This window comes from Dermacentor variabilis, chromosome 8 (genome assembly GCF_050947875.1).
Source record: "Dermacentor variabilis isolate Ectoservices chromosome 8, ASM5094787v1, whole genome shotgun sequence".
Taxonomy (NCBI): domain Eukaryota; kingdom Metazoa; phylum Arthropoda; class Arachnida; order Ixodida; family Ixodidae; genus Dermacentor; species Dermacentor variabilis.
Window position 1 is genome coordinate 75,184,740 of NC_134575.1, and position 14,082 is coordinate 75,198,821.

The 14,082-nt window shown below is 43.8% G+C and overlaps 1 protein-coding gene across 1 annotated transcript in view; it reads right to left on the reverse strand.

Moving 5' to 3' along the window:
* Positions 1 to 2,619: 2,619 nt before the first annotated feature.
* Positions 2,620 to 14,082, reverse strand: part of LOC142591108 (uncharacterized) — a 57,049-nt gene continuing 45,586 nt past the window's right edge. Inside the window, exons 7-9 of the mRNA XM_075703492.1 lie at positions 13,468 to 13,515; positions 7,458 to 7,493; positions 2,620 to 3,181 (exon numbers count right to left, since the gene is read on the reverse strand). Of these exons, the coding sequence (XP_075559607.1) occupies positions 3,005 to 3,181; positions 7,458 to 7,493; positions 13,468 to 13,515 (261 nt within the window). The 3' untranslated portion in view covers positions 2,620 to 3,004. The remainder of the gene's footprint in view (positions 3,182 to 7,457; positions 7,494 to 13,467; positions 13,516 to 14,082) is intronic.

Sequence of the window (14,082 nt, forward strand, 5' to 3'; positions counted from 1 at the left end):
CCGTTCCGAAAGGAATAAAAGACGGCTGCCTGCCACCAATCGCTGAGGCACTGGCTACTCGCACCTGCCGGAGAGCATGTGTTTATTTCCGTGTAATAAAACTTCTTCTGTGGCCGTGTAACCTTTTGGAGAACTTTCGGCACGTTTACGACCTCGTTCTGCCAACTCATCTCTGCTGAGGACCCGTTTTAGCGTCATTCCTAAGCTTCCATTGCATGCCGCCGTGATTTTCGACGAGCCACCGCATGCTAAGCAAGAAAAAGCGAACCATTGGCAGAGGACGGCAGCAACCTCTTCATCCGGTTATCTATGTTCAGTGCACTGGCTCAGCCCCATCGAATCCCTCTCCACTTGAGCGTGCTCCTCGCCTTTTGTGAGCCTATTATATAAGACAAGCCGATCAATGTAGCCAACGTTATTCGTTTTTCAAGCAAACAAAAGTGACCTCCTATGAAAGAGGAGCGCGTTTGATTGGTTTGTCCGGACAACTCCGCGGGTGACTGCCCGGTTGTTGCGTCGATGGTTACGCAAATTTGACGTCACGAGTTCGGAATAAAAACATATTGGAATAGTTTTACGTTGTACGGCCCTAGGTTGCAAAAAAAAACAATGCTAGGCAATGGCCCCACCTCTCGTCTCTACTGTATCGCCATCCACCGCGCAAACCTTCTAGTCCTTATCGAAACTTTAAAAAAAAATGCCAGGCGTGATTTTTCGCGTATAACGTCATCTCGACCGATATCTAGGTAAAAGTGAAAGCGAAGACTATTGTATTCGATACCTTTTCATTGCTCAAGGCATGTTCCTGTCTTCGGTCTGCGTGCCACACCGATCATTCGCTCATGGCATATTTGAGGGCAGTAATTTTGCTGCGCGTGACCGCGTATTTACGTGGAACATTTTAAACATCGTGCGCTTTTTTTCCTTACTTGAAAGATGAAAACCCCAGCAGCTATCATCATGAAAATAAATTATTTGAAGATTTCTCAAAAGGCTGTACATCTGCATTGAAGATTTTGTGCTGCATTGAAAGCTTCAAAAGCTGGTTATATAATTGTCCTTAATTCATTACCTAAACTAATAATAATAAACTGAGTTGCTCAAGAGGATGGCGGCGACCATGATTAGGTTTGTTACATTTTTGCAACAAGCACGAGCATTTTCTACAGTTTGTCTCTTGCAAGAAACACTACATTCTAGCAGGCCACCAATTTTCATTGCCGAATATGACGCGTATGAAGCCAAGGGCCGCGTAATGCGTGGAGAAGCCGATGAAAGAGTAACAATGTATTTTCCCTTTAATAGTATCACACCCTCCGTAAGTACCTTGTCGTAAATACGTCAGCCCACGTTTTCATGACTGCATGCTGAGCGCATGGCGTCGAATTTTTTTCGCCCTTGATGACGATTACTGAAAGTTGAGAGCGTGTGGGGCTCAAATCAGGCCTCGGTGTGGAAGCTTTTGAGCGGATGAGAGGTGGGTGAAGAGGGCGCCCGGTGGTACACACAAGGAAACCAGTGAGGGCTCGTCCAGGTGAAGCGTGCTCGCGCATGGTTAGACGCCGGGAGAAATAACATGCTTTGCACAAGAAAGTAGTCTGCGCGCAGCCCATGTACGTCATGCAGGCACGGGGTCGGCGGTTGCAGGAGAATGGCCAGTGACCGTGACATGAACGAGCGCCGAGGAGGAGACGCGACACTGCACCTCGAATTCCACAAACTATATCTATTGCTGAAAATTAACTAAACGTTTGCTAAAAGATTACTAAAAGTCAAAGAATGTACTAAATGTGTTTTCATGAGACATCAAGTTCGTAAAATTTCAAGTTGTACTGTAAAAAACTGACTCTTAGAAATAAAAAAAGAACTGCGCTTTCGAATCACAGTTGCTGTAATAAACCAGTATATAAAAATTAAAACCAAAAATTTAAAAGGTTCTTTTGCTCATTTTAACAGAAATATGTTACAGTTATGGCATCTGCAGTCATGATTTAGACCGCCTATTTTTTGTTCTCATCTCCCTTGTGCAAGGCGCCACGTTAAGTCATGAGGCAATCAGCTTTGCATTGCTTCCGCGTATTCAAAAATTATCATTTCGATGAAGCAGCCAAAAATTTCAGAAAGCAAAGTGCATGGCACATGACAAACAGGAACGCAAGAAACGTAAGAAAAGCATGACTTTGCTTTAGTGCCACTTTATTGAACCTATTTTCTTTCCGTATGAACAGGTAAGAGGAAGGGAAATTCATGCGCTAGTTCATAGACCTTAAAATGAGTACTTCATTGGCAGATTTCAACGTTTATTAATAATACAGTACAAAATAATCCAAAATATTTTCTTTGAGCTAGAAATTAGCTAATTTAGGTGCAAGGAATGCAGCTAACCAAGATGCTTTGGCATTGATAGCTTAATTAATTTCGCATGCGAGCTCACGTGATTCGGTATTTAGGGCTCGTATTTTCGAATCGAAAACATGTATTTGTGCTCGTTAAAAGGGAAGAACGTTTATGACATAAACGCAAATTTGCGACAAGAATTCAAGGCATCAATATTTCATGGCATCTGGGAACGTGTGAATTCAAGATTTATATCGCTAGTTTAGTAGTTCAAGAGCGAAATAACGTTGCGAACAAGTTTTACTGTACCTTAAATGTAGGCTTTACTGCATAACTAGCTGGAGAGAGGATATTCTGCATTGATTTAAAAGTCTTGCCGCGGGTTAGTGCGCTTCCCTTGGCTCGAACAAATTAACGCAGAGGCATATTCACCTAATCTGTCGCCGATCTTCAATGACACCTCGTTCGAGAGAAAATAATGTATTTAGATTTAAAGGTTTAGCGAGGAAGGGCTGGGCTTCGCTTTCCTAGAAAGTATGGACGCAAAAGCTGAATAACAAAATGTTTCAACAATCTTCAATTTATGCCATCAAGTTGTTTCGTTATATAAACTGTAGATATGCCGAGGTTCAAATTTTATGTGCATGTAAAGGGTGGAGCCTTTATTCTAACACTGGACAACAGAGCACTCGATGTTTAGTATTCTTTCCAAGGCGCAGATCAACGGTGAAACAGCCGTCACACTGCCGCTGCCGCGGATCGAGTAAACAATGCCGACCAAATCACAGCCCAGTTGCTTTACAATTTCGCTCGGTGCGGTGTCGAGAACGTACCTCACCAGGCACTGAAAGGAACATGCGGGTGCAATTACACGAGCCAAAAATGAAAACCACGCACACACAATAAGGCCAGCGAGAAAAGCAGAAATATACACAGAGCTGAAAAGTGCACTGAAATTTGTTCATCATGAAATCTTGTGTAAAGCACTGACGACCTTTAGAACGAGTGCGACGGATACTCGCCATCTGACTTAGCATCTATCACAAAAAAAAATCGCTTCATGTGTACCTCTTATTATGTGCTCAGAGACCGTTAACCAGAAAGCTAGCACCTTTCTCTAGAACCGAAAACGCGTCTTCAGAGGGTGACAACAGGCTGGAGCCAGTAGCATTAAGCGGTTTGATTCACCTCTTTTGTGCGAAAATAATTGTGTTTGAAGTGAAGTTGACGCTAATTTTACTAGTGATGCTGAAAACAAAAGCATTTCTTTTAATGCCAACCACGCTGCAACTACTTAGATCAACGTCTTGCCAGAATAGAGGGTCCATAAAGATAGCCTATGTGCTTTAAATATGTGCCATCAGATTAATATTAAAAGCAAAGCTGTGGGTCATATCTTCCTAAGAAGTTCAATCGAAATTAAGCGAACCGATGTTTATCATAAATAGTGTTGAGCAGAATAGTTGTGACGCTCTCTTTGGTTAATCACCTGAATATTTCATGAACTCTAAACTGCTATTTCCAACAGAGCTATTGCCGCAGAAATAAAAACAAGCTACGCGTTAGTGTTTGTAAGAAAACACTCTGGTCCATTGCTTTAATACAAAAATAAATTTCTTCGCAGTCAACTAATTATTTCTCTAGTCATTCTCGGCATACAGTAATATACCAGGATATTGTTTTCTTACCACAGCGCTCAGGGTTAATTCATTCCCAAATGCTTTGCTTGCTTCACTAAATGTTTCTATTTGGTTCATTATTTTCACCACACTTCTTTCAAGTGGGTTTTCAACATGTTCTCAAGCACATTCTCGCTAGAGCTAGCAGAAGATCAAAAGTTGATAGTCACTTTACATACGCTAAAGAGTATGAATTTGAAAGTCTGCCCGCTCATGCGACATTGATAACATTCTCTGACAATTGCATTGTAAGGCATTGTTGCTTCATAGTGATTTCTCCCACCAAAGGTCGTGGGTTCATGGGTTTTAACTTTACCTTAATCTCTGTACATTAATTAACTCTCTCATATTTAACACTAATGATGGTGGGCACCACTACCACCAAGAGTAGCGGGTTTGAGTGCCTCAGTTACCTCTACCTTAATTACCTGTGCTTTACCTTCACCTTAATAACCACCGAATGTTCGACTCGCGTCCTTCACGATGGCAACTGGAATCTAACCTTGAGATATTGCCGGTTTGTTCATATCTCGATGTTGGCTCATGGGTTCGAGTGCCTCGTTAAAGTTCACCCTAATTAACACAAATGGTCGTGGGTTCGACTCCCACCAAAAGTCATCGGTGTGACTCTCGATCTTCATGATATCAACTAGAATCCAGCTTTGAGATATCGATGATTTATTTATATTTCCAAGTGCGTACGACTTCCACCAGAGATCGTGGTTACAATGTTATATATTAACTCTATCTTAATTAACTTTGCCTCAATTCACTTTGTATTAACACAAAATGTAGTGCGTTCCACTGCCACTAGAGGTCAAGGGTTCCACCAGATGTTCTTGGCTCGATTCTCGACCTTCACAATGTGAACTGAGATTGAACTTTGAGATATGGCCGTTTCACCCAATTCTTCAAGTGGGCTTAACTCCGACCAAAGGTCGTGGGTTCGACTCTCGACGTTCGCGATGGACCATCATCATCATCATCATCATCATAAGCAGCAGCAGCCTGGTTACGCCCACTGCCGGGCGAAGGCCTCTCCCACACTTCTCCAACTACCCCGGTCACGTACTAATTGTGGCCATGTTGTCGCTGCAAACTTCATAATCTCATATGCCCACCTAACTTTCTGTCGCCCTCTGCTGCGCTTCCTTTCCCTTGGAATCCATTCCGTAACCCTTAATGACCATCCCTTATCTTCCCTCCTCATCACGTGTCCTGCCCATGCCCATTTCTTTTTCTTTATTTCAACTAAGATATCATTAACTCGCATTTGTTCCTTCACCCAATCTGCTCTTTTCTTATCCCTTAACGTTACACCTATCATTCTTTTTTCCATACCTCGTTGCGTCGTCCTCAATTTAAGTAGAACCCTTTTCGTAAGCCTCCATGTTTCTGCCCTGTACGTGAGTACTGGTAAGACACAGCTGTTATAAACTTTTTTCTTGAGGGATAATGGCAACCTGCTGTTCATGATGTGAGAATGCCTGCCAAACGCACCCCAGCCCATTCTTATTCTTCTGATTATTTCACCTCCTACATGAACGCGATGGACATTGGAATCCAACTTGGAGATATGGCTGCTTAGTCCATATCTCGAAGTTCGTTCGACTCCCACCAAAAGTCGTGGGTTTGAGTGCCATAATTAACTCTTCCATAATTAACTGTGCATAATTAACTTTGCCTTACGAGCACTGGTTGTGCTGATACTTCTTCTTCACCTTGGCTTGCCACTTCTTTATAAACAAATTGAAGGGCGAATACGCCTTAATTAACGCGAAATGTCGTGGATTCGACTCCCACCAAAGGTCGAGTGGTCGACCCCTTATGAATTTGGGTGACATAACGCCGTACCACGTAACGCAGGACATAGGAGTTTTTGTCCCATGAGCCGTCTAAGGCTTTCACCTTAATAGCACGCTGTTAATTGTTTCATGTTGTAATTGACATTCTGTAGTAAGAATTTATTGCCCGGACCCTTATGACAATAACCTCACGCCTAACAAAGTCGAAAATTTTCTAGCATCTGCTAACCATCTCGAGATGTCAAATGCACATAAATTTTCAAAATGGTAACTATATGGTGATTCTTCTTTTACGGAGCACATTATAACGACAACTAGAATCTCCTCATTACCTAACGGAATATGCTGTTTACAAATAATCATTACCTAAAATATTTGTACATTGCGGATACAGTGATTGTAACCAATTGCAGGAATCGGCCTTGTGGTCATTTTAACTTTCATAATTATAGCATACAACTTAGTGCTCTTACGAAAAAACTGCGTCTAAAAGAACTTACGACTGTATGTTAATGTCGGAGATAACGCTTATTTCGCTACAAATATGCATATATACATTTCGTTGCATTTACATGGAGTATCTGTCACACGTTTTCCTAAATTTACATATATGCTGTAATATTTAGTATGAAATTATTACCGTTCGATGTCAAATATAAAATCATTCTAAGCAGTTTGTAGTTTGTTCTCGCACGTTTGCGTTTCTCTTGCAGACAAATTCTCTGATGTGATGCTTTACTCACAGATCTCCGCTCCAGGTGAGCGTGAACAAAACTGCACTGGCGATTCGCAGATAATAGCCTTCGTAAAACGTCTCTCTTTTGTACGTGACGCCATTGTGGCGCCACCTAATACGCACACGGCAATTAATGACTTACGTTTCCACCGTTTAGTTTCACATAACTACAGCGCTTCTCACTGTTGTTATAGTTTGGTTGCGCTAATTACAAAACAGAGGCTTCAGCAAACAGTCGTTACAAACTATGTATAATTTCTGTGACAATTTACATTAGATCGCGAAAATAACCCTATATTTATGACTGCTCAAGTGGTCATATATTCTTTGATGCCGGATGCAATGGAACGTCCGCGGTGATGCAACTATTGAACGCTCTTTCTTGAAGTGTGAATATAGGAATCACAATCAATATTCGTGCTACAGATTTAAATTGACCCAATGCACATCAAAGATAACGTTGACTGAAATAACTTCAATGCTGTTTTACGTATTCAGATCAATGATGAATTGCAAACTCTCTTTTCGAATTGCTTTTGCAAGTATTAGACGTTGTAGGTCAATTACTTAGGCATTCGGACATGAATTAGGAAGTTAGTGCAATTTTTTGTACCTTCCTGTAGTCTGTCGCACTGTATGCGTTGCCGGTAGCCTTTGCCATCTCTGTGAATGCAGTAACTGCTGGGTTAGACAGCATTATGGAAGAAAATTTAGTAAAAAATATGTAAACATATTTAGGGTTCTGGGATCTTGGGCTCGCCATATTTGTCCTAGAATTTACTGGTGATGTGAACATTGCGAAACCTACCGATAGATACGCGAAGTCACTTCTCTCGTAATTGTTACCCAATCTGTGTGAACCAGAAGCAGAAAGAAAATCGACGTGGTAATTGTACTCACCGCCAATACTCTCAAGAATCCAAGTATTGCCGGCTCCTAAAAGGGAAAAAAGGGTAGTAGAGATGTCACTGCCTCAATCACTTCAGGATTTGAGGGATGCAAGCATTCGCATGATTTGCATTAACATGACTGAGAGCAGAACAACTATCGCGACACTTAACTATGTTAAGCTTGCTTCCGAAGATGCATTGGTGGTTTGTCAAATGGGGTGTCCTTTTAAAGCGCAGCCTTTAGGAGCACATTCATTCGGCGAACGTCGACCTCAGCGTGAGCGAGCGAACAAGCAGAGTGAAAGACAACAGGGGGATGAAATACGCGAAGAGTAAATAGCAGAGGAAGGTGCAGCGAAAGCTGGAGGCGGAAAGCGGAGGAGGGCATGGCGAAAAATGTCAGGTGAGAACCAGAGTGCCGGCACGACCAGACGTGTGGCTAGTGGAGAACCGAAGTCCTGGCGTGTGCTTCGGACCCACTACGCATGCGCTACTTCGCCTGTGGTGCCGCCGCTGCTAGAGAACGCGCTCCGCGCGAGCCACACATTCACGTGTTCATGCTTACTTTCTGATCGATGAGTGGCGCAACCCATGCGAATACTGCGTCTGCTGCTGCTGTTAAACTAGCCGCCCGAGCGAAGGCTCAGTGCCGTAGCCGAGGGAACATTGCCGTTCAGAAACAATTTTCTTGCCATATTATTTTGCGAATTCAAAACACCTTAACAGCTGCGATCAAAATTCGTATTAGGAAGCGTCGTAACCTCCAGTGAAATTTCTATGTTATCCTCGAGTAGAGCATTTCTTAGGTTAATATTGGGCGAAATGGAAAGAATCATGAACAAAGTTGTTTATTCGAAAAAACAGTTATGCAACAAAGAGATATGACGCTGTTTCTCTTTGTACTTAAAATTAAAAATATATCAAGTAAGGACAAATAGTGTGTTGTACATATTGTGTATGTATCTTGGTAATGCCTGCAAGTTGTGTGGACAGTTCTTGAGATATACAAGCCACACAGGTGCAAGGTCTAATACTCAGAGCATGAATGTAAAGTTATTTGAATGCGTACTATGGTGGAGTATAAGGTTTTTGAAAAGGTCATTGACGTTTAAATAGAACGCGTGCTAATATTCACTTATAAATGAGCGGACGCATAAAAAGTACTTATAGTAAACGAAAATAGAATTTCCTAGTCTATCAAGCTCAAATACCTTCATTTTCGAGGTTGCTCTTTGAAATCTATTAGCTTCTATGTTGATTTGAAAGAACAGTTCTAAAATGTTACTAGATTTATTCACGCAAGTTTCTCGCCACATCTCTGGTTTCTTATGCGTTTAGCTAACCATGACGACGAAGAACTTTCCGTGGGTAAGTTCAGAAAGACAACACAATGGCTGAATATAAAACAGTGATCATAACCACCCTCAGAAAAGATCTGTCTTTATTTACTCTGCAGTCGCGCATAAATGCATATTTAGAAGGACCAGGGCAGGTGCACAACACAATTGCGTAGTGACACTCCGAATATGCATTTCGCTCTTGGTATGAACGTGTTCGTCTAAAGGAGGCAAGTGCGTACGGCGCATGAGGCACATATCGGCTTCTTACAGGGCTTCAGTCACGATCAGTATTTGTAAGTGTTGGACCCTCCATTGCGGCGTGACTGGAGTTGTAGCGCTGCTATGCTCGGGAGCGCCAGATTGAATCCCGGCCGCGGCGTCCGCACATCGATTGGGGTGAATTGCAAGAAGGCCACCGTGCACCGGTGCTCAATAAAGTCCAGGTTATTGAAATAATTCCGGAGTCGCCCAGTGTGGCCCGCCTCATAATCATATCGCGGTTGTGGCACGTAAAACCCTAACATTCCTTTTATATGTATGGCTTGTGAACGTTGGCTTTCTCATCAAAGCCTGTTCATTTTAAATGCTGCTTTCTTTTGGGATGACCTTAGCGGGGTCATAGGATACGTCTGATATTAAAGGTGCTGAGTTAGACCGCGTCACACGTGGGATGCGTGCCACGCTAGCCGTAGTTATGCTATGCCACGGAGAATTGGATGCTTTGTAGTGAAGCATCCAATGGAGTCAGCGTGACCGGCGGCGTTCACCTGTTTTGGCGATAGAAGATCTACTTTCTCACGCGAGAGCCGTTAGACCATGGAGATTGCATCGCACACTGGCGTGACACGATGGCGCAAAAAACCTTTTAGCCTTTACCAAACTGCATACTGGCCTAGAGTTCGGTTTCACTGAACCGAGCGTTTTCAGTTTGAGCCTACGACAAACAAAAAATTGGTACATTCGCCCGAGCGATGAAGCACTAATGGCTTGAATTTCTCAGACGGTGTTATAACCATACGGGGACGCGAGATACAGGGGTGCGACAAGTTTTCTGGCCCCCTTAAAAGCTTCAACGCTCCCTGTAAGGCCGGTAATTACATCACAGTAGTGCTACTACGCTGCCGTTAAAGTAGCAGTGTCAGCAAAATTGTGTAACATCGTTTTCAGCACTGACATTGCTGTGCACTTTTAATATTTAATAGCCTGCTTGCTTAGTTCTTAGTAATAATTTAGTCAGGAACGTCAATGCCGACGAGGACGTTCCCCATCTCCTCCTTAAATGCTCCAGACAGACGACGCAATGACGGTGGCTAGAACAAGGGTTACACACCATTGATCCTTACCGAATATTCTCACTCGAAAAATCGCAGGGCCCATGACCATCGAAAATAACCCAGTGGAAACCATTGAATGCACTCGAACATTTTTAAAAAGATTGAGACATTCTTAACAAGTGTTAGATTTTGTGCCGAATAGACGACGACGACGGCACGAAATCGCCAGGAGTGTCCATATAATTTGCATCGCACTAAATATTCGCTTGCTCCAGATCATCGCCGTGCTGCTGCGGGCCACATTCAACGGACCACACTACATGTGGGACCAACATTTGGCTCTCCTGGCTTCGGCAGCGTAATGTATCCTACTTCGCCAGCCGCTGCGTAGCACGCTGGGAACACCGGACTACATCTGTGCCTTGAAGACATCGTAAATAAATATGCTCAACGTGCGCAGAATGTCGCGACGTTCAGCTTTGGTGAACATAGCAATGCTAACTGACACACGGTAGGAAAAAGAAAAAAAGTCGCAGTTTTGTCCGAAAGATGAAGCTTCGTTTGCGATAGCACGTTAGTAGACAGCTATACAAACTAAGACCACTAATTTTATCAGCCATATAAAGTTTAAAATGTTCACTTACTAACTGAACTGACACGCATGGAGTCAGCGCGCACCGGCAAATATAAACACATCACAAGAGATGACCGCGGGCACTCGCTGTCAAAACGCTGGCATGAGGAAACGCAGCAGCAGCAGCGAACGAAGTGGCCTTTGTGCTGTCTATTGTTTCAACCCAAACTGAGTGGCGAGGAGACAGCACGCACGAAGGCACGAGCCGTCTGCAGATCGCATTAAAAATACAGCGCGCGCAACCGTGCGCGGCCCCCTAAGATATGCAGTTGCTACCCAAGTAGAAGACGCCCCCGTCCTTCCCGGGCTGCCTTCACACTGTACTCCCTTTCGCATGCAAGACTGAGCCGCAATGGTCACTTCCCTTGGTGCCCAATAGCGAAATACGCAGTTGCTGCCGGAACACAACGCCGCACCCCCTCCCTCCCATCCCCTACGGCCTTTTGCGTGACGGAAGACTGCTCTGCGCTTTCTTCCATCGCTCACGCCAGATTGAGCTGCCATTACCAGCTTCCCTATTGTGCTTTAGCTCATACCTACACCATACCGCGCGTCGCAACGGTGTTATCGCACTTCTACTTTATACAGAGCATTACGGCGACGATGACGGCAACAATAAAACGTGCCTTGAGTGCCCATATAACAGCTATCGCAATAAAAATAAGAAACACTGCTGCGCTTTTCGCCGAGCTTTTCCTCCGTAAAGACGCAGCCAGGTCTTGCGCGCGACTTCATTAGAGAGAAGGCATAAGCGAAGGCGAGGATATAGACTGGCGTTTCAAGCGTGCCAGGCTGTGGGCAACGAAGTTCAGCTACGTAACGCCGGCGATGCCAGGCTCGGCGAAAATATGACCGCTGCATAATTCGGCGCATTGAACGTAGCCCATACGAGCGTTACCATAACTTCCTGCCGCAACAATGCACCCCCTCCCTCCTCCGTGCGCCGAGAGTGAGCCTTTTTTTTTCGTTTGGCGAAGGCGCTATATTCACGGACAACTTTTTGTGCAGTAAAGCTTTGATTTGGGCGAATTGTTTCACGGCTATTCAAAAGGCGCAACGCGACTGGGATAGAAGCAAAGAAACACAAACCACATCACAAGTTCTTACGAACAACTGGTTTTATTTGCACCGAAACCGGCCTATTTATACGCATTGGGCTTGTGCTGTAACACCGCACTTAACACAGATATGGTCAAAAATGATCAACCGAATACAATATACCGCAAACGTCTAAGAACACATTGCTAAATCCTTAAAAACAGTAAGATATGTTCATCGAACATAGTTTACTGTTGCCACATATCTCAATGCTTAGGGCTAAGGCGAAGTCACTATGTAGAAAAAAATTATCATTAAAAGAAAGAACATCCGCATTATCATTGACGTTTTGTCCTCCCCATGTTGTTGAAGAGGAAACACAGACACCTTATCAGCAACAGTTAAATAAGACAAAACACACCACTGAATGTAAAAGATAACGTATTTTTCTGCTTTTCCCTTACGCGTCTGGGTAAACGCGAAACCGTCACACGTGCAAGTTGTGTCGATTCAGCGTCCGTTCCGAGTAGCCAATAGGTCCTTCAAACGCTGGCGGACTACTTGGCAAGGTAAGCCATGTACAGAAGCTCCGCCCCCATAGCTTTCCCTTCAGAGCCACAGGAAGTTGTCCGCGAGTATAATTCTGCAGGCACTCTCCACTTCATCAGTACTGTAGACCACCCTGTTGCCAGCCAGCCAAGCTAGGGCTGAATGCACTCTTATCTAGCGGCTGCGGAGTTCCCTTGTGAGATGGGACACATATTCCCGCGCCAGCCACGGGAAAGCGCACCGTATACTGCAGGCGTCGCTAACTGTGTCGTGAAGATGAACCGCAGGCTCCACTTTTTTTCCGGCATAGCTTAACTGCACCGTGCGTGGTGCGCGTTAGATTAAAATGCTCTCTTCTTGTCGATGAACGAGAGAACAGCGTCAATGTGATGAGATGCGGCTGCATGTTCACAGAATGGAGAAAGTGTGGTGCATTATAAGCCGCAATTGCTTTGTTGAAACTCCTATTCAAATGGCCTCACGTGGAGGGCAATGACAGGCGTACAATGGGGAGCTTGAGTGTTTTCCTTTACTGGTTGGTTCACGAGAGACGTAGATAGGGCAGCACTGCTATGAGTTGGTGACAAGAAGTATGTAGAAGGATGCGGTAAGAAATAGTGAGTGACAGTGAAGACGGTAGCGAAAGAGCCAGAAAGTGCGGCGGCTGCGTTGTCATTCATGAACCTACTTAACCTTGCTATTCCGGCTTTATTTGTAAACATTCTACAGGAAGTAAATTGGTTTTAGACTCGTAATTATGCTACTCCATAAGGAAGTTTTAAAGTCCGAGTTGTTAAGGCAGAAAATTCCTTATATATTCTAGTCGCCGCGAGGATCGCTTTTCCACGGCGGCTCATCAACATTGCTTACATAAGCTCTTAATTTTATGGCATTCGTTTGAGCTCCAGGGTATTACACATCACGCTTTACGTATGAGTCAGTAATATTGTCACATTTTACAACAAAACTAGACATCGACAAAGGTTTGGAGTGACCTCAGAGTTGAGTTTCTTTAACCTCTCTTTGAACATGAGGCAGAGGCTACGAAGCCTTGAGGTGATGATTTGCACACACGCCTAGACATCTATGCCTAGGTCATACAGGCAATGCCACAGTGTTTCCAGCCAAGGATAAATAAGATGATATTTCTGTGCTAAAGAAAACACGAAAGTAAATGGTACTCACGTCTACCGGTGTGTTGTTGACGCAAGTGAGACCAGTCGAATTCAAGCACTGTGAGAAGAAGACAACGCAAAACACTATTATTAAGCTCGCAATGTCGTTTATCTTCGGAACAGTCTCTGGAGATTAGTATCTTTGGAAACTAGTGCTGCTCGGATAAAAAAAAAACATAATTTCGGGTTCGCCTAAAGAGGAAAGGGTTTCGAGGGCGGTGCGATTATCAAGGTGCGTAGCATATGGTAGACAATCTTACATCTTATTCTTGTTATCCTACTGTAGCGATCAGTTTTCAATAAACTCGAGGTTATTTACAGTAATCTAAATGTAACCCTTCGTCTCTATAAATGGTGTTCATGCAACATTTTCTTTTTTTTCCAGCTTAAAGTTGTTCGCAACCAACCGCAAGCGCATTTACGATCGGCAACCTGCGGCCTAGTATGCCTCGTAGTAGCATCCACTATCCTATTACACGTCACCAATAAATTTCTATTGTACATAGGAGAACTTCGACGATAGGTTTCGCGGCATGGTGCTTTGCAAAGCGTTACCTCTGTCGTAACCTTTGCAAGGCGGATCTTTGTCCAATCAAGGACAGCAATTTATAATACTGTAGAAAGG